Here is a 21,690-nt window from a genome sequence, read left to right on the forward strand (position 1 = left end):
TGCCAAAACTAAAACCTCAAAGAAACAAAAATAAATGTCAACTATACTATAGAATAGCTGCCAGCACTCCCTACACTTCCTCAAAGCGCGACAATGCAAACATATATAACCTAGTGTGTGGCGCTAAAGATAATGAAATTAAACATATGCAAGGTGGCACATATATATAGTCAATATACAAAAAATATTATATAACCTATATAAGGTTATATAATATATTTTGTATATTGTTTATATATATGTGCCACCCTGCATATGTTTAATTTCATTATTTTTAGCGCCGCACATTAGGTTATATACGATCAGTAGATATTGCCCATACATCGATCGAAGTCTGGCTGGTCCCTGCTGAACTGGCCAAATTTTGATCCATGTATGTCCGCTATGTCCGACCTTAGCAGATGACAGTCCCATATTGTAAATCCTGATACCTGTGTAGTTCTATTGTCCACACCTTGCAGCTTGCTACAAAGTTAAATTACTGTAGGTTAATCACTTCCAGAGGGGAGACTGAGGAAATTCTTCCTCCTGCCTGCAACAGACTGATGACATAATCTCTGCTTAGGCAAAGTCACCTGCCTGGGGCTTAAGGGTGGCTTTTGATGACAAAACAGTGTTTTTTTTTTTATATACAGTTTCTGTATATTGCGACATACCAGAAATGTTTGGTATAGACGAATATTAATGTAACATGTTATTTCACTTTGCACTGCTCCTTAACAAAAGTTTCTATCTAAACTTTTGTTTCCACAGTGATCCATGCCTGGCAACTGACTGCAAATATTCAAACAAGTTCCATTTCCATTGTCTGTTTGGAAACTGCAAGTATGTGTGTAAAACGTCGGGTAAAGCAGAGTCCCATTGCCTTGACCACATCAACCCCAATAACAACCTGGTGAATGTGCGGGACCAGTTTGCATACTATTCCCTGCAGTGCCTGTGCCCCAACCAGGTAAGAGGCAAAGCATTCCATAAGCAATCTTAATGTGGAACTGCAGAAATAAAACACTGAAACTTGAACACTTGGTAGCCAAAAGCATATAGTTGTTAGAAGCGTGGAATCTATTTTATGTTACATGGCTTTTCAAAATGTTCTACCATGTTGAATTATTCAACAAAGCTCTTTTTAGGGCTCGGTCAGGAGTGCCATGGTCTCGATACTTTGTAAATTACCACCACCCAATCAATTGAATATATGAAGTGGATTGTCATTAGGGCTACAGCAGGCGGGCAGGTGCATTATACCCACGCATATGAGCGAGCCCATAGTGATGTAATAATGCCCATTACAGTCATTGTAGAATTTCACAGTTTTGGTGATTTTTTTTCATCTGAGTCTTCAGGGGCTAAAGAAAGTGCACTCCATCTGGTTTTGGGGTGCCCATTAAGATTTATCTAAGATTGCCATGACACCATGGCCATAAATGGACAATGATTTCACTAGCACCCCTGCCTCTTTGTTTACTTTCAGCTGTTGGCCAGGGAATCTCCTGTCTGGCAGCTGAATGAGCCCGAAGGATGAGCCATCAGTTGCTAAGAAGGAAGGGCCATTGGCATTAAGACACCCTTCACACTGCCAGCGTTTTTCAGGCACTACAGCGCTAAAAATAGCACCTGAAAAAAGCTGCTCCATGCACTCTAGTGTGATCGCCCGAGGGCTTTCACACTGGAGCTGTGCACTGGCAGGATGTCACTAAATCCTGCCAGCAGCATCTTTGGAGCGGTGAACTCACCACTCCTCCACCGTTGTTCCACTGCTGCTCCCCATTGAAATTAATGGTGCAGCGCTGCAATACCACCAGCAAAACTCTGCTCCGGCAGCATTTTGCTGGCGGATTTAACCCCTTTTCGGCCACTACGGGGGGGTTAAAACTTCCCCGCTAGCGGGCGAATAGCGCCACTAAGATAACGGTAAAGCGGCACTAAAAATAGCGCCACTTTACCGCCGCGGCTCAGGGTGAAAGGGCTCTAGCAGCTTCCTACCACATGCATATGCCCAACTCTGCGCACTTTCTGTACATCCACTCGAAGATGGTCTAAATTAAAGTAGAAGTAAACACTCCTATTGTTTTCGGCAAAGGAAGCTGCCATCATGGCCTTGTTTTAATCTTTAACTGCCATGATGCTGCATATGTGATCAGTTAGGACACCAGCCATTGGATGGTTTGACCATTTGGTTGAGAGCACCGGTATTCTGGGAACGTAGCTGTTTTTCAAAACTGTTAAATCGATGGGTTTACGTCCGCTTTAGGGCGCTTTCACACAGTAATGTCTGTTTTCACAGACTCAGCTTGCTCAGCAGGGGATTGCTCTGTTGAGCCCCGCTGAGCCGGCAGATGACAAGTCCGTCAATGCTCACTGTGCAGAGACGGACCTGTCAGATCTTCACTCTCCTCTATGGAGAATCGGATGAAAATGGATCCACCTGTCCGTTTTCATCCGATCCGCCAGACGGGTGGAAAATAGGGCTTCCATCCATCTGGATTTAGCAGAGCGGATCGGATGTCAGCGCTGCCATCCATGGCTCCTATAGAGGTGCATGGGTCGGGTCCTAATGTGTGAAAGGACCCTTAAAGTGGAAGTAAACCCATTAAATTAAGTTTAAAAAAACAGTTGCATTCCCAGCATGCCAGGAATGTAACTGCACATCGGTTGTGCTCTCAAACAAACTGCTAAACCATCCAATGTCTGGTATCATAACTGATCACATGTGCAGCACCATGGCAGTTGAAGATTAAACAGAGGTCAAGATGGCAGCTTCCTTGGCTGAAAATGATAGGAGGGTTTACTTCCACTTTAAGCTAGTTTGCTTTTTTTGTACACTGGTGGTAGTTCTTTTAGAATATGTTGCGGCCACAGGTGTAGTAAGAACAACCTGAATCTGGCACAGGTGTTGGTACCGGTACCAAAACTAGCGCACAGCTTTCCTCAGTTAGGTGCAGGCCATGTTAATGGGTCCATACCACCAAAAGAACAACATTATTACCTTATTGGATTCCACCCAATATGTGTTGTGTATCCAAAAATGCTCCTTGTCATTGCCTGACATTTTTTTTTTTTTTTTTTTTTCAATATACTTGCAGCACTGTGAGTTTAGAATGCGTGGACACTACCACTGTCTACGGTCCAACTGCTACTTTGTCACCAATATCACTACCAAGCTGCCATGGCATGTGAAAAAACATGAGAAGGCTGAACGAAGAGCAGCAAATGGCTTCAAGTACTTCACAAAGCGAGAAGAATGTGGGAGACTGGGTATGTACAGTCTATTCCTGACCTCCATTGCTTTCCAAAGTGAGAATAAAGGCAACTCCTATTACACAAGTCATGCATTTATTATCATCTTTTACAATGGCAAAGTTAGCCATTAGATAAGAGTGAAAAACATAAAAAGTTTAACCACTTGTCATCCATAAGCGGTATATAAACAGCCTGGAATTCAATTGGTTAAATCAAGCTCACAGATGCAGCCATGAGCTCGGAATTTTTTATTTTTATTTTTTTCAGCTGACAACCTGCTTTTTTAGTAAAAGTGATCCTGGCAGCTGTCCAGCCTCCCATTCACTTTTACTGCACTGAAACTGTCCAACTTTGGTTTCTAGAGCCATAATTCAAGGTTAACTTTAAATTGATAACCTGTAAAGGCTTTTAACCACTTGACCTCTGGAGGATTTACCCCAACCCCCTTCATGACCAGGCGTATTTTTTGCGATACGGCACTGCGTTAATTTAACTGACAATTGCGCAGTCCCTCGACACTGTACACAAATAAATCTGATGTACTTTTTTTGCCCGTAAATAGAACTTAACTTGGTGGTATTTGATCACCTCTGTGGTTTTTATTTTTTGCACTATAAACAAAAAAATCCTGACAATTAAAAAAAAAAAAAAAAAAAAGTTTTACTTTCTGCTATAAAACATATCCAATAAAAAACTGTAAAAAAAAAATCTAATTTCTTCATCAATTTAGGACAATATGTATTTTACTACATATTTAGTTTTTTTTTTCCAATAAGCGTATATTGATTGGTTTGTGCAAAAGTTATAGCATCTACAAACTATGGGATATATTTATAGAACTTTTTTTTCTATTTTTTTTTTTTTACTAGTAATGACTTTACTAGTAGTGAATTATAGTGGGGCTGCGATATTGCAGCAGACAAATCGACTACTGACACTTTTTGGGGATCAGCGACACTAACGCCTAGAGGCGATTCAGTTCGCATTGTGCACTTTACAAGTATTTCATTCATTCATCACAGTGATCAGTGCTTAAAAAAATGCACTGTCACTGTACTCTGGCTAGGAAGGGGTTAACATCGGGAGATTAAAGGGTTAAATGTGTGCCTAGCCAGTGCTTGTGTACTGTGTGGGGAGGTGTTTTTACTAGGGAAAGGCATGGATCCATGTTCCTGCTTAGCAGGAACACAGGATCCACGCCTTCCCTACTGACAGAACGGCGATCTGCCTTGTTTACAGATCGCCGTTCTGGCAGAAATTTCGAATCCAGTGGTTCCCGCAGATCAGCTTCTGCTTTGAGCGGGTTACATGCATGCCCCAGACCCAGAAGTGCAGGGAGAGCAGAGCCGCCTTGCTGCCGTATATGCAAGTTAAATGGTCGGCAAGCCGTTAAAGCGTCACCTTTGGATCATTTCTGATACTGTCGTTTTAAAAAAAAATTTGGGCAGGTACAAGGCTTGACATGTTTGGTATCTATTTACTCAACCCTATATTTTACCTCAAAATTGCATACTTTATTGCGTTTGCATGCACTAAAGTTAGTTTTACGATCCCCCCCCCCCCCAAAAAAAAAGAAATAAAGATTTGAACACATGCACAAATAGAATACAAAATTTCAACTGCCACCATTTTATTCCGCAGGGTCTCTGCTTTCAGAAAATATATAATTGGGGGTTATATTTAAAAAATTTTAGAAAAAAAAATTGGACAAAACTGCCCCGGTCAAGTGGTTAATCAAGACTGTTAATACAAAACTAAAATAGACAATGCACACACTTAAACAAGGTAAACAAGTAAAGGACCATAGATTAAACATTTTTTTAGTCAGTGTCCCTTCATCAGATTTCTTGTATAACCAAAACCTTTGCATACAAACAAAACAAGAAGACCTCACCCTGTTAACTCATAAAGAATTCATGTCCTGGGTTAATAGTGGCTTGCAGTAACCAGGGTGATCAGCGTCAACATACACAAGCCAGTCCCGTGTCCTTTTACAGATGTCAGAGGAAAGAAAAAAAAAAAAAAAAAAGCTCTTTCTCTTATTTGCTCACCTTTTGCGAGTTACAGGTGCCAGGCCAGCATACAAAGCCAGGTAACGCTGCCATGGTGACTGCAAGTCCTCACCTGCCGTACCCTCCATCTGTTTATTCTGGTTGCTGGAGAAGCAACGGTCACAAATTAGAAGAAAGATCCACAAAGCTTGTATACTAGAATCTGTGAAATGTTGGGAGAACAGAACATATTGGAGAAGCAATTTTAAATGAGACACAAGAACAACAACAGTGTCAGCTTCTCCGATACCGATTTTGCAAAATAGTGTTGTGCTGTTGATAGACATATATTAGACATATTAGAGTGCTCATATATAAAAGTGCAAAATAAATTCATATATATATTTGTGCCCGTAAGTTTACATACCCTGGCAGAATTTATGATTTCTTGGCCATTTTTCAGAGAATATGAATAACACAAAACTTTTCTTTCACTCATTGTTAGTGTTTGGGTGAAGCCATTTATTATTAATCAACTGTATTTACTCTGTTTAAAACATAATGACAACAGAAACTACCCAAATGACCCTGATCAAAAGTTTACATACCCCAGTTCTTAATACCATGTATTGTCCCCTTTAACATCAATGACAGCTTGAAGTCTTTTGTGGTATTTGTGGATGAGGCTCTTTATCTTCTCAGATGGTAAAGTCTCCATTTCCTCCAGTAAATTCTTGGGCTGTCTTGTATGAACTGCACGTTTGAGATCTCCCCAGAGTGGCTCAATGATATTGAGGTCAGGAGACTGAGAGCCACTTCAGAACCTTCACTTTATTCTGCTGTAGCCAATGACAGGTCGACTTGGCCTTGTGTTGTGGGTCATTGTCATGTTGGAAGGTCCAAGTACGTCCCATGTGCAGCTTCTTGGTTGATGAATGCAAATGTTCTGCCAGTATTTTTTGATAATATACTGCATTCATCTTGCCAACAATTTTGACCAAATTTCCTGTGCCTTTGTAGCTCACACATCCCCAAAACATCAGCGATCCACCTCCGTGTTTCACAGTAGGAATGATGTACCTTTCATCATAGGCCTTATTGATGCCTCACCAAATTTAGCGTTTATGGTTGTGGCAAAAAGCTACATTTTGGTCTCATGACTCCAAATGACTCTGTGCCAGAAGGTTTGAGGCTTGTCTCTGTGCTGTTTGGCATATTTTAAGCGGGATACTTTGTGGCATTTGCGTGGTAATTGCTTTCTTCTGGCGACTCAAACCATCTTTCTTCAAGTGCCTCCTTATTGTGCATCTTGAAACAGCCACACCGCATGTTTTCAGAGAGTCCTGTATTTCACCTGAAGTAATTTGTGGGGTTTTCTTTGCTTCCTGAACAATTTTCCTGGCAGTTGTGGCTGAAATTTTAGTTGGTCTACCTGACCATGGTTTGGTTTCAACAGAACCCCTCATTTTCCACCTCTTGATTAGAGTTTGAACACTGCTGATTGGCATTCTGAATTCCTTGGATATCTTTATATCCCTTTCCTGTTTCATACAGTTACAACTACCTTTTCCCACACATGCTTTGACAATTTTTTAGCTTTCCTCATGACTCAGAATCCAGAAACGTCAGTTCGGCACTGGATGAAAGATGCAAGGGTATGTCAAGAGTCCAGAAACTCATTGAACTTTTATACACACACACTAATTATAAGCAAACAGATCACAGGTGAGGATGGTTACCTTTAATAGCCATTCAAAGCCCTCTGTGTCAACTTGTGTGCATGTTATCAGGCCAAAATCACTAGGGTATGTAAACTTTTGATTAGGGTCATTTGGGTAGTTTCTGTTGTGATTATGATTTAAAAAGAGTAAACACAGTTGATTGATAATAACCATGAGTGAAAGAAAAGTTTTTGTGTTCTCATTCATATTCTCCGAAAAATGGCCAAGAAATCAAATTCTGCCAGGTAAACTTATGAGCACAACTGTGTGTGTATGTGTATGTATATATATATATATATATATATATATATATATATAAATAAATACACATACATACGGATATAGGTATACAGTTGTGATTGGTCAAAGTGCCAGCCTAATAATATCAGCCCCCCCCACCCCTATGGGCATGGATATGTATATCCCTGGGCTTGTTGATCTGATGATCACTTAGCTCTGCTTACCCAAGGCAGACCAGAACCACTGGTTCCCTGCACACTCTGGGGTTTATTTACTAAAGCTGGAGAGTGCAAAATCAGTCTCACTTCTGCATAGAAATCAGCTTCCAGGTTTTATTGCCAAAGCTTAATTGAACAAGCTGAGGTTAGAAGCCGATTGGTTTCTCTGCAGAAGTGAGACTGATTTTGCACTCTCCAGCTTTAGTAAATAAACCCCATTGCACCAGCACAGAACCACACAGTCCTCATGCAAACATCTGTGCAGACTGGGCCAGCAAGGTCTTGTAGAAAGTAACTAATGCAACAAACCAAGGGACAGACCTCTCCATGTCCATAGTAGGGGGCTGAGTCCACTGACGTGTGGCCAAACCTATATTAGAGGTCTTTATGTGCATAGGCGTCCATCATTTGTATGGTGGTGGAGCACTCTCATTCGATCCATGGCCTGCCTGGCTACATGTGGCCTTTTGATACAAGCACAAATAGCATTTCATCTCTATGGGCAGCTGTATGCACCACCTGCGGCTCCTGACCAGAGGATTTTTTACCCCAGAGCCTGCACTTCTGTATGCCTTTGTGAATGAGGCCTTACATTTTTATACCTAAGTGGAGCCATGTGGGGACTCTTTACTAGTTGTGCAGCTCTTGAAACCAAGCAGTCTGTAAATGGAGTGGGAGTACTGATTCGCAATAGCAGGATCTCTACTAGTCTTACATTACATGTCCCAGGTCTATCACTGTCGTCTACAATATTTTTTTAGTCTTCATAGAATCCTGTAGCATATTCTTGGTCTTTGACCATCATCTCCTCCAGTATGTCTGCAGTCTAGGACAGTCTTCTTTAGCATTACATATGTGGAACATAATGCAAAACCCTTTGGTGCCCCGCATTTGAGGCACCCAATACCTTGTATGTTGCCAACGCTTCCCCTTTATGTTTTTTTTTTCTTTTTTCCTCTCCTCACCAGTACACTGATTGTCCTTAAACACATGCTGGGTCCCATGCCACCATTTTCAGTACTAATGCCATCAGGGGGCCTTATCACAAGTCTCTTCCGGGTTTTTACACTCGGCCCCCTAAAGACACGCCACAGTGCATACGTAATGTGCTCGTAATTTCCCAGTGTGCTACACATAGCCCCGAAACCTTCTGGGATAAGTGACGCAAGTATCCCAGAAGGCGTTGGGAACGGGAGGGGCATCATTCTTGCTTAGGCAAGAAACCAAAAAGTGCAGGGCGGAACCTGCCAATAAAGTATTACATGGATAAAAAAAATAAAAATTCTTTGTGTAACAGGAGGCAGAGAGGGTAAGAAAGATTTGCAAAGTAACTAAGAAGCTAAAATTTTTTTATTAAAGTGTGGTTCCGTTGGGAGGACTCTCCAGTGATTCTGGAGGAAGCCCCGAACGGGTAGGAACTTTCTGTGGTTGATTGGGGGGAAACGGAGACGAATGGGGGCAACCCCTGTTTATGGAACATGAGGTGACATAATACACTTATGTGGTTTTCTTAGTTTGAACTGCTCCATTTGTTGTATATTTTAATTTTTCTTTTTTTGTTTCTCTTAAAACTTCATTAAAAACCTTTGCTAGGCAAGACTGGTGTACAGGCCTATTGTTTGCTATATTAGCTCAGTGGGCTCTATTCTTTATGGTGGCACTTATTATGACAGTATGCTTTGATGCACCTCTTTGCTGGATGTTATACTGGCCCATGTTTGGATATTGTTTGTACTGACTAATGTGTTGTCTGGCAATAAAAGTTTATAAAAAAGTACCTAAAAACGGTGAAGCTACACCTTAAAAAACCGTGACCGAAACTTAAAAGTAGAAAGAGAAATCTAATTTAAACGTTTGATATACCGGGCTTCCACAGCTTAGTAAATGAGCAGAAGCTCTGCTGACTTTCATCATCCAATCATGTGCTAGCAAAAACACTGTTTTTAAAAAAAATTCCTTGCACACGATTGGGTACTCTTTGCAAAGTGAAGCTTTACCTCATTAACTAAGCTCTAAAGCAATTGCACTTGCAGAGGGCAACTGCACTTTGCAAAGTGCACAGTCTATGTGCCTTTAGTAAATCAACCCCTTAGACTCTGGCATAGCATTATGCCATACACTTCTGAAAAGACAATCATTTTGCCTTTTAATGAGGAAAGTTTTGCCTTTAAATTTACTTTAAATCATTTGATCTTAATGGAAGCAGCAAAAGCAATAGTTATATAAATAGAGACAGAGGAAAAAAAACTTGGGCTGAGGAAGTTACAATCAAACATTTCATATGACTTTGTAACTGATTGAGTGATGTGGCTAAATTATTTATAACGTCTCCTCTTTGTGTTTTGTCTTCCAGGGTGCAAATACAATCAGGTGAACAGTCATTTTCACTGCATTCGGGATGGCTGTCAGTTTTCTTTCCTGCTAAAACACCAGATGACATCACATGCCCGCAAACACATGAGAAGGATGCTGGGAAAGAACTTTGACCGTGTACCTGGCCAGGTAAATTAAAGACACATACTGCCTAGGCAGGATAGAAGAAATTCCTCAATCTGTACTTCCTTCATTAAAGGGTAGTTTCACCTTTACATCTAAAAAGAAAAATATAGATAAATTCCCAACATCCAGCAGGCTGCACTGATTTGCTGTGCTGAGAATCATCCACTGCCCATGTCTGCCAATATACCAATTTTTTAAGTACCAGCGGCTTTGTAACAGCATATTGCCAGCAATAGCTTGTGGTCAACGCGTTCACACAAGTGCTGACCAATGGAAGCCTCTTTTTTACCTCCGGGACAGAAGAGGAGACTCCCATTGGTTGGTGCTGTCACGTTACAGCACTGACCAATGACCGTAGGCCATTGCTGGCATTATGCTGCTACACAGCTGACAGGGCTGTGTACGGAGTTTAACAACTTGCCTACTGGGCACTTTTACTCCCTTCCTGCCCAGGCCAGCTTTCAGCGCTGTCGCAGTTTGAATTACGCGGTCATGCAACTCAAAATGACAAATAGATCTTTCTCTTGGTGATATAAAATCACCCACTGGGGTTTTTTTTTTGTTTTTTGCTAAACGAAATAAGACTGAACATTTTGAAAAAAAAGAAGTTCTTAGTTTCTGTTATAACAAATTTTAAATAAGTAATTTTTCTCCTTCACTGATGGGAACTGATGAACACTGACTGGAAGCACTGGTGGCCACTGTTGGGGCTGCACTGATGATCAGTGTAGATGTCCCCTGTGTAGATTTGCCAGGTATTGGCTCTCCTTCCCTTACACACTGTCAACGTGAGGAAAGGAATGCTGATAACCGGCAAATCCATTTTACACTTTGAATTGACACAGCTGATCACATGGTAAAGAGCCGCTGTGATTGGCTCTTTAGCACAATCTGTGATTAGCTGTGTCCCAAGAACACAACAGTCACAGATGCCTGTGGAATGCACACCGCAGGGGGCGCTCATGAGAAGCACGATCACCGGGGGGGGGGGGCCACATAATATGACGCCCTCCCGGAAATGTGTTGATTGTGCTGCAGCCGTCATTTGGCTATAGCGTGGTCGTGAAGAGGTTAAAGTATATGGACAGCCAATTATTCTTATCACAGCGCATAAGTGCAGTGGGGGTTCCAAAGGAGTGAGTTGGGAATTCATCTTAATGTTTTAAGTGTAAAGGTGGAATTGCTATTTAAACGGAAGAAACGCACATAATGGCAACCTCTAATTAGCTTGTTTTTTTTGTTTTTCCAGTTGGTTCCACAAACACCCATGAGTGGCAGCACAGCCCCAAGTCCAGAAAATCCCTTGTTTCACACCCCAGGTCAGAGTATGATGGACACAGAGACTGATGAATACATGGATTACACTGGTTTGGGCAGTCCTGGTGGGATGTCGTCTGAGTCCTCCAACCCTGATCGCAGCTGCTCCAGTACACCTGTGGGCAATGAAAGTACCGATGCAGGTAAGTGTTGAGTTGGATGATATTATACATCGTGAGTCTGACTCTTGGTCTTGTTATATTTAGGTTAGATAACTCACACATCATTGTTACTAATAGCCAGAATATGTGACATAACTGTCGCCATAACAAAGAAGTTGCTCAGTTTGTACTAACCAGCATTTAACTCCATCCACTTAGCCCACTGCTGTGAGTCCAAACACTCCTTTTCTGTTTAGTGTTTCATTTCATCTCATCATTATCTCTTTTCAGCTTCTCATTTGGTTCATTTTGTTCTGTTTCTTTTTTTTCCCCTCCTTGTTCTGTTTCCTGCTTTCTCTCTACATTCTCCAGGCTGCCTGGTCCCTTCTGCTTCTGACGACGCTCTCACCCACAATGCACCTCCACCACCTCCAACAGCGGCTATGCCTCATGCTCCTACCTTTCCTCCTGCCTTGGTCAGGCCTCCCCTCTCTTCCCTTCCGTACTTGCTGTCTCCATCCTGTGTCTCATACTCCCTGATCACTGCCAGCCTGGGGGTCAGCAGGGGCATTGTGGTGCCAACAAGCAGCACTCCAACTTTCACACCAGTAATAGCCACTCAAGCTCCAGTCAAAAACGACGTTCCGCTAGTACAGGATGCAGCAGGTACCTTTCAGCTTCTTCTATGCCATCCTAGATTATGTGTATCCTGAATTACAGAACAAAATCAATTCATTTCTTGCCAATATCGTAACATGAACAGTTCAATTTAAATTGTACTTTTTAAAATGTGTAATTTGCTGGCTGTTAAGTAAAATGATAACTTATCTTTTCATTTGTTTTTGTACTTCGTGTGTACTGTTCACTTGGAGACAAACTAAACAATATACTCTTTACCTAAAAGCTATGTCATTAGAGTATCAGCTGTGGTAGAGTGGCAGTTTTCATTAAAAGTCAACAACCTTACAAACTCATGGAATTTTGCCAATCGTCCTCATTTCCTTCCAAGTTCAGGAGAACTCACCACCACCAGTGCCATAGATATTTCCTGCTCTGGAGTGGAAATGAAGGAACAACTTAAATAACACGTAGAACTGTTTGATTTTTCTGATTTTGATGGAAAAATAATTATGTTGATGCTGGTATGTGGATATGTTGGAAATAGGCATGAGTTTGTATCTGTTCCGAACCCAGAAGTTTGCTGTCATTCCTGGGCCAATGAGTTGCAGGCAAGACATTCCCCACCATGCAGTATATGTACACAAAGGGGCATGGACAACTTCATTGAACTCACATGGCCACCATATTAGGTCAATCTCATTGACCTAATATGGTACATTGGCCCAGGAATGACAGCTGACCTCTGGGTTTTGATCCAATTCAAGCTCATCCCTATTTCTGAACAACAAAGAGGTCAAGGCCTGTAGTATTTCTGTTGGTGGTAGGTTGAGGGTAAAATCTTACTATGCTAATGCCTGCCTAGTGGTTTTTGTAATACACGGGCTAATCTGAACCTCCCATTGCTGATACGTGAAAATACTTCCATCTTCAAAAAAGGAAAAGCTACATCTCCAATATGTGTCTTCTGAATGCTGCAATAGTTTTATTACAGAATGAGGGGCACATTTTAAAGCTGGCCATACAGATTTTATTTTTCGGTTCAGCCTGCAGGCTGGAAGAAAAAAATCTAACAGATTCCTCCATCCATGCTACACAGCATGTATGGAAGAGTATTCTTCTGTGGCTATTGTATTTTGATAGCCAGCCCTGCTAGCTGTTAAAATTGGATGTAGGCTCTGTACGGCTGACAATTTGAGTATCAAGTGGACAATATTGAATATCAAGTGGGAGGCAACTGACACAGCCACCCACTGAGTGAATTTGGGCCAGTTCATGAATCAAAGAATGTATAGCCAGCTAAAGTTTGGTATGTTTTAAGCCCAACTACAGGGCCACCCCTTCCTCCCACCATTATTATTTTTTTAAATGCAAATGCGTACCTTTTCTCTCAGGGTACACTGGTATCCAAGGCTCTGCTGGAGAGATTTACCCTTACCTCCTGCTAATGTTTCACCAAACAGAAGTGGGGGAACTCTGCGACACCAACAAGCTTTTCTTTTCTCTAGAACCCCATCAGATATTTATTTCTGTATGGTCTCCTGTTGCAGATTTACCCTGACTAAACGATTGGTTAAAACCATTGCAGCAGGGCAAGGAAGTAAGGGGGATTCTCTCTAGCAGAGACCTGGACAGCAGTAAAATCCTGACAGTGGTTCTAATCTTTCCTCTATCCAGAACTAGAAATTTTTTGGCTTTAACGGTTAATTCCAGACAAACAAACACACATATGAAATTTACGGTTTTACCAGCCAAACACCACCACAGTCTGGTGGCATTCAAACATCTGCTGTAGCCAGGAAGATCACTTTACGTACTGCCTGGTTCAGCTTCACTGGTTCCTGGATCACCTTCATTTCACAGAGATAATGATGATGAGTCTTGTCCAATAAGAAAGCAAAAATAAAAAGAGGCGACAGGCAGGTGAATTTCTGAACCAGAAAGTAAGTGTGTTTACCTGCCTTGCTGTGCAGCTTGGCAGACATGTGTAAAGAAAAACATTGGCTGTGCAGAATTACAATTTGTTTTGGTGGGAAAAATGTAAAACCTATACTACGGTAGTTGTATTTCAACAGTGTATTTAGCAGTATGCTTTAAATTCCATTTTGATAAAGAAGTCCGCTAAGCATGGTTTAAACCTAATTGGACTGCATAGAACTACCCCACCCCAGTGTAGTTTTTGAACACAACCCTTTTCCCATTAAAAACAATTCTAATGCCCCGTACACACGATAGGATTTTCCGACAACAAATGTTGGATGTGAGCTTGTTGTCGGAAAGTCCGACCGTGTGTATGCTCCATAGAACATTTGTTGGCGGAATTTCCGCCAACAAATGTTTGAGAGAAGGTTCTCAGATTTTCCGAGCGTGTGTACACAATTCCGACGCACAAAGATCCACGCATGCTCGGACTCAAGCAGAAGAGCCGTACTGGCTATTGAATTTCATTTTTCCCAGCTCGTCGTACTTTTTGTACATCACCGCGTTTTTGGAGATCGGAATTTCCGACCACATTTGTGCAACAGTGTGTATGCAAGACAAGTTTAAGCCAACGTCCGTCGGAAAAAAAAAAAATCCACAGTTTTGTTGTCGGAATGTCCGATCATGTATACGCGGCATAAGTGTTAACAGGGGAAGGATTTAAGATACTGGGGCTGTTAAGGCCACAGAGACAATAGGCCTTAAGGGCTCTTAACTGTAGAAGGTGGGCACAGGGACAACATACCTCCATCTGACACCCAGCGACCTTAAAGCGGAGTTCCATCCAAAAACTGAACTTCCGCCTTAAGCCGTGCTCTATGGACAATACAGATTTCATCCTACATGTGCCCATCTAAATTTGCTAAAGAATGCCTCATTCTGTCTTATTCATGGTCAGCCTAAATGTTATCTGATCAAAACTCAGTACTGGTGAGATTTATGCTCTCTATTTGGGACAGTTGTCTTCAGGATTGAAAACAGCGGGTAATTAAAAATGTTACAGCAGTCACCAGAACTAGAAGTAAAAAATAAATCTTCCAACTGCTCCACTGACAGTTGTCTTAAGCTGGCCTCGAACACTCAGCCTCCTGGGGTGAACGAGACAAACCACTCAGTTGTTGTATCCACATGGATGGATGAAGTTGCCATTTTCGGCTATTGTATTGTAACAGCCGGCACCCATAGTCGGAATACCAGAACAGTCTGCAGCAGACAGAGCCTTTAAATGTCTCCTACTCAATCCAAAAAATAAAAACTTGTCTCAAGTTAGAGAACAAGCAGCATCCTAATGTCTAGTACACACAGACCGAATGTCGGTTCAATAAAAACCGTCCGACATTCAGCCCATGTGTATGTCAGTTGGTCTGACAGAAGCCAGCCGTTTGGGTGGCTTCTGCCAGACGAGCATGCTGGAAAAACCAGCAGCTGGCCAGCCACAGTCAGAACAGAACAGCTGAGCATAACAAACATGTCATACTTACCTCCATTGTGCAGCTAGTTTTGCACACAGTGGCCCCAATCCACGTCTTCTGGGGTCCCTCGCCAGATGTCTTGGCTCCTCCCCGAATCAGCTAACCCCCTCTGGGAAGCACTCTCCCAAGGGGGTTAGCTTGCGGGCGCGCTCCCGAGTCCTGTAGCTGGCGTCCATAAGCCGCCGATGCCACGACTCAGCCCCGCGTCATTGGAGTTGATTGACAGCACCGTGAGCCAATGGCTGTGCTGCTATCAATCTATCAAATGAAGAGCAGAGAAGACCAGGCTGACATCAAGCGTGTTTTCGACATGGGATTTTTGAGGGCTCAGGAAAGTAAAAGGGAGGGGGGGAGGGGGGCTGGGAGGTCTGGAATCGCCAAATATTTTTTTTTCACCTTAATGCATAGGAGGTATTAAGGTGAAAAAGCATGAACCTTTACAACCCCCTACAAATACTGTAGCTGCTGACTTTTTATATTATTATTATATTAGGACACTTACCCGTCAATCGATCCCGCAATGTCGGCACCCCAGCCAATTTTCCGATCGGCTCTCGGATGCTGCCGTCGCCATTCGTGGTAAGGGAAACCGGCAATAAAGCCTTTCGGCTTCACAGCCAGTTGCCTACTATGCACGTGCGAAGTGCACTGTGCTTTCTAACTGGTCCAGCGGCAGAGGAAGGAGGAGGGGACCAGAAGTTGCCGTGACACAGTCTCCTAGAAGTGGGTGACTGGTACCTGTCAAAAACAGGTACCCGCTTCCCCCCTAAAAGGTGCAAAATGTGGGGGGAGGATGCAGATCAGCAGAGCTTCCACTTTTGGGTGGAACTCTGCTTTAAGCTTTGACAAAAAAACAAAACAAAAAAAAAAAAAAGACTGGGAGCTCATTGGTTTCTGTGCAGAATCTGCACTCTCCAGTTTTAGGAAATAAACCCCAGTGTCTACTAGGGCAGAAATACAGAAGTTGTAAGTTAATGTTCTGGATATGTAATCCTCTGACAATAGGTATACACATCTGGTAAGACAATTTATACAAATTGATAACATATACAAAGAGAATCATATTACTATATATAGAAGTGATATGAAAAACAGAAAAAGGGTTGAAAGAGACAAAAGCTGTTAAATAACATAATTAGCACAACTTTTAATGAGTGATATAGTGCGATAAGCTACATGCACACAAAAGATAATGACAATGTGTTATTCTGTCAATGTTTATACAGATAAGATAAAGATTTTCTAAGATAATATTATGAAATATGTAATTCCATTATCTGGCATAATACCTTACATACACCTTTTTTAATTTAAATCAGATTCTTATATACAGATACTTATACCAAAGTCTCTCCTTATTGCAGGGAACACCATCACCATGCCAACAGCTTCTGGAGCCAAAAAACGATTCTGGATCATTGAGGACATGTCACCTTTTGGTAAACGACGCAAGACCGCTTCTTCCCGCAAAATGCTGGATGAAGGGATGATGTTGGAAGGATTCAGGCGTTACGATCTGTATGAAGACTGCAAAGATTCATCATGCCAGTTCTCCTTGAAGGTGACCCATTATCACTGTACCAGAGAGAACTGTGGCTACAAATTCTGTGGACGAACACACATGTACAAGCACGCCCAGCACCATGATAGAGTGGACAACCTGGTTTTGGATGACTTTAAGCGGTTTAAATCCTCTCTTAGCTGCAACTTCCCTGACTGCCAGTTCTCAGGGAACAGCACTCACTTTCACTGTTTGCGCTGTGGCTTCCGATGCACTGACAGCACTAAAGTAACCGCGCACCGCAAGCACCATGGAAAGCAGGACGTCATCAGTGCTGCCGGATTCTGCCAATTTAGCTCCAGCGCAGATTGTGAAGTGCCCGACTGCAAGTACAAGTTGAAGTGCTCACACTTTCATTGCACTTATCCCGGCTGTAAGCACACTGTGGTGGGAATGTCTCAAATGGACTCACACAAGCGAAAACACGAGAAACAAGAACGAGGGGAGCTACCCTCTGTTTCCCCTGGTCCAGAAGGATCAATTCATAGTGCTCCTGAGTTTGACCTCCAAAATCAAAGCGTGAACTTGGACAGCTCTCTCAACTTGAGCACAGACACTCACAGCTCCCTCCTGTTCCTACAAAATGCTGCTGGGGTAGGCCTGAATGACTCGCTAGACCTGAGCAAAAAGCCACAGGATGGGGCCGACAGTGGCTCCAGGGAAAACACTGAGACGACCAATTGCCGGGATGCCGATGATGATCTGTCCCAGGAAGATGACGACGATGAAGAGGACGACGACGACGATGATGATGAGGACGATGAGGAGGAGGATCTTAACACAGATTCTGAGGATTCCTTGGCTGATAGTGAATGTTTACCAACGAAAGGAATCAACGCAAGTGCAGGGGATTCTACAAACCACTGTGATACCTCCATAACTCCATTAAACCTTGAGACATCCCCTTGAAGCAACTTTAAACTTTGAATGTTTTATAAGTCACTCCCAATGAGGGCCCTGCTCTCACGACCCATACAAACACCCCAAAAATGAATACAAAGAACAAGTGAAGGAATAGTAAATTAAAGGAAAAAAAAAAAAAAAGCAGCTAAATGACTTCTGCAAGGGGGGACTTGACCAAGTGATCAGTAAACAAGACTCAAGGGGGCATTTCTGTTTGCTGGCCTCCTCCATTACAATCTATTCATTCTGGTGCTTGAGAGCAAATGGGACAAAGCATATTTCTGTATGACTCAACTTAATATAAAAATCCAACTGCTGGCCCTTTTAAAGAGGGGTGACAAGATGGGGTATTCGCTACTCCTGCTCTAGCATGCCAGAAAAAGGATAACGCTTCTATGTGTTTTGTGGCAAGGGAGGAGGTCAGCTGGGCTTGGGTTATGGGTATTTATTGATTAGCATTATCAGGCGCCCTGTGATGAGGCTCTCTCTCCTGTTCTTCCAGTTTCTCTCTGGGTTGTTCCCGAGAAGCTATTGTTTTATTTTATAAATATTTATATAGAAGGCTTTTTTTTTTCCTCTGCATCAATTGCTCTGGTTTATTTATTTATTTTGGCATTGTTCTGGCATATTGAACATAAGACTTGTATAAGCAGCCAGGCTAACCTCATTACGGTGGGAGATCCCTTCAGCCCCTCTTTGACGTGCTTGATAAATGCTTGATAAAAATATTGGAAATTTTAGTGGGGGTAGATAAATGTGTCATAAGAGGTGGGATTCCTGTAGCACCTTCCGAAGAAAGTTCCATAAGCAGGAAACTATTGCTGCTCAGGAGTCAGTAGAGCAACGGTTCTCTTCCACTTTGAACTGTTCTGTGTAGCCCAGCTATAGTGACCTTTAGTGGAACATCAAACGACTACATACTGCAAAAAGGTTGTTATATTTTAGAGGAAACAGATGGGGCTAGCAGTCGATTCTACAGACCAATAACTATAGCACAGGATGCCCTCTTTCTCAGGTAGAAAACTATTCAGTAAAAATAAAAAAAAAATAAAAAAATTATAAATATATGGTCGGAGGCTTCTTATTTTCTCTTTTCGGCTTATCATAAATAAGCTAGAACATTCTGCTTCCCTTCCCCTTTTTTATAACGGTCGCTAGATAGGCTTCTGTGGCCCTTTCTACCCAAAATCCAACAAGGTTTTCTGCCAAATGAAAGCAGCATTTGAGTGTTAAATCAATGTGCAAGTTTCTCTGACCAGGATTATTTTAGATTTAGTAAGTGGATGTTGGTAGCGCTACTACAAGTATTCAAAGCACTACAGAATGGCTTCCATCTTCTTTAACTATCAGACACAAATTTAACAGGTCCCACCCACCTCAACAATTCCTAGACGAGTTCGATTTAGTTACCTTAAAAAAAAAAAAAAAAAAGCAAACAGCAAATAGATGAGGAGGGAAAGCCTCAAGTGTTCACAATGAATGATGTCAGAGCAACTTATTAATTCTGATTTAAAGAAAAAGTTGTACAGTATTTTTTTCTGTAAAGGTTATTATATATAGAACAAAAAAGCAAAAGTGAAAAAAAAATATAGAAAAAAAAAATAAGCTTGCAAAAGGTGGCTGTATGTCTGAGCATCAGCAGACAAATTTCAGCTCCTAGTCCCTGCTCTAACTCCTTCTTTTTTTTTTTTTGGTTTTTAGCTTCTGATTTCTTGGAAGTCCTGAAGTCCGACTTCACTTTAGCACTGAAATGTGTGATTCCGACTTTTAACTTGAATTTTATAGAGAATAAAATAACATAATGTTCAGATAATATGGAGGATTGTAATCTTCAGATTGTTAATATAAGTTTTTAGTTATATATTTAATTTGTGGGTTTCCTCCTCAATCAGTTACGTGTGCTTTTTTTTTTTTTTTTTTTTCAGGGTTTTCTTTTTTTTTTCCTTTTTTAACGTATAAATATATTTTATCTGTGAGATGAGTCTGGGAATAAATGCCTCTCAAACCCTTTTGCAACTAAGAAATCCATTAATGTGTGAAACATACAGTGTGGTTTCTCAGAAGCCAAACGGTTAACTATATGAAGATAGGAGTGGTGTTTTTCAATTTCTTTATATGCTGTAAAACATCACAGCAATCACTATGAACCTCCCTTTCCTGATGCCTTCTATTTGTTGTATACCTGAAATGAAAAATTAAAAAAAAAAAAAAGTTCTTCTTTTGCGGGTAAGTATAGGCTTGTCCTACAGAAGCATTAGGAAAGGGGCCAGTGGTTGTAAAGAGAGGTTCTACTGAATCAGCGGCTACACTACAATCTCTAATACACACTTTATAGCACCCATTAAAAAAAAAAAAAAAAAGAAAGAAAAGAAAATAAACATGCTTAAATGTAGCAAAAAATAAAATGGAATGATATATTAAAAGAATAAAAAAAATATGAAGAAATGATCAGGTTGGAGTTTTTTCTAAACTTGATATTGCACAGTAGGACATAAGCCATCTCCAACTCATCTACAAAATTTTAACGTGTCTTTTTTTTTTTTCTTTTTTTCAAAATTTTCTGTGGAAACAAATCTAAGGTCATCCTGGCTAATTACAGTGTACTATCTATATCTGAATACCCTGTCTGTATATTGATATAGGTATAAGCATGTGTACATATGTATATAATGTGGTATGTGATATATATATATATATATATATATATGTTTTGTATATATGTATTACATACATATATATACTTTTAACATTATTATTATTATTATTAAGCCAGGTAAGAATGGGTTCTTCTAAATACTTGAATTGGACTTTCCCACATTAATAAGAACTGAATATTTTTCCACTTGAATTTAGTGCTGTTAGAAATTTAATATATGTGTTTATTTATTTGATTTTTTTTTTTTTTTTGATTTTTTTTTTTGATTTTTTTTTTGCATGACTGATGCAAGGTTTGACATTTTCACTCAATAAAAACTGGAAAAAATAGACATTCCAATTGTGTCAATTTTTCAGAACTGCAGTGATAGGACTATGTGAAAAATATGTATAATATTTTATTTTAGAGCAGCAGGGTAGGAGCACCAGAGCTCTCATTAACTTTATCTAGCGTCTTTTGTCTTGATATTTGTGGCTGCATCCTACATCGGAACTGAAGGTTTAAATCGGGTTTTCTCTGGAGGCTATTGATTGATGGAATGTGTAATAAAATTGGGTTTGTGCACATAAAGCAGAAAGCATGGTATTTCCAGTACCACATTCTCATTTAGATTTTTTTGTGATAAACATGCATTTTGATCATTTATTAATAAGTTTGGAATCCTTATATAGTCTCAGCCACAGGTTCTTATGTGAGAAACCAAAGTTACTACTATGCACAGTGTGTCCAAAAATGTGCAGATCTTCCTCTGCATTGACTGCCTCAGAATTCTGAGTTTGACAGATGTTCACCTGAATACTGTATAGTATAGAATAAAAGAAGGTTTTTGTACTTACCGTAAAATCTGTTTCTTTAAATCCAATAAGGCACACAGGACTATATTAGGTTTTGGACGTGTGAGTTATACTTTTGCCTACAGGAAGTTTGGACACTGGTAAAACAAAAAAACATTAAGTCAGTATAATTGTTAAGATTAAGCCAGTATAATAAACCCTGTATAATTACGCCTCCAACTGTCACGCAGTACTCAAAAGCCAATAAAGCAAAGGAGAGAGACTTTAAGAAACAGATTTTTTATTTACAAAATTCTTCTTTTTTAATTTTTTTTTTACATATTATAATTTAATTACATTTTTGTCAGAGAAAAGAAAACAGATTCACACCGTCTTTCAC

At 40.8% G+C, this 21,690-nt stretch overlaps 1 protein-coding gene across 6 annotated transcripts in view; it reads left to right on the forward strand.

Annotated features, from left to right (window-relative positions):
* CASZ1 (castor zinc finger 1) overlaps positions 1 to 21,360 on the forward strand; it is a 435,575-nt gene extending 414,215 nt beyond the window's left edge. For 5 of the 6 annotated variants that reach the window (XM_077457984.1, XM_077457985.1, XM_077457986.1 and 2 more), the window contains 6 exons: positions 754 to 952; positions 3,084 to 3,255; positions 9,764 to 9,912; positions 11,159 to 11,369; positions 11,700 to 11,993; positions 16,762 to 21,360. In XM_077457984.1, coding sequence (XP_077314110.1) covers positions 754 to 952; positions 3,084 to 3,255; positions 9,764 to 9,912; positions 11,159 to 11,369; positions 11,700 to 11,993; positions 16,762 to 17,867 — 2,131 coding nt within the window. In that variant the 3' untranslated portion in view covers positions 17,868 to 21,360. The remainder of the gene's footprint in view (positions 1 to 753; positions 953 to 3,083; positions 3,256 to 9,763; positions 9,913 to 11,158; positions 11,370 to 11,699; positions 11,994 to 16,761) is intronic. The other variant, XM_077457987.1, reaches the window with a different exon arrangement.
* Positions 21,361 to 21,690: the final 330 nt, after the last annotated feature.

Source organism: Lithobates pipiens, unplaced genomic scaffold (assembly GCF_037356315.1).
Source record: "Lithobates pipiens isolate NorthernLeopardFrog02 unplaced genomic scaffold, aLitPip1_a1.2 Scaffold_27, whole genome shotgun sequence".
Classification (NCBI taxonomy): Eukaryota; Metazoa; Chordata; class Amphibia; order Anura; family Ranidae; genus Lithobates; species Lithobates pipiens.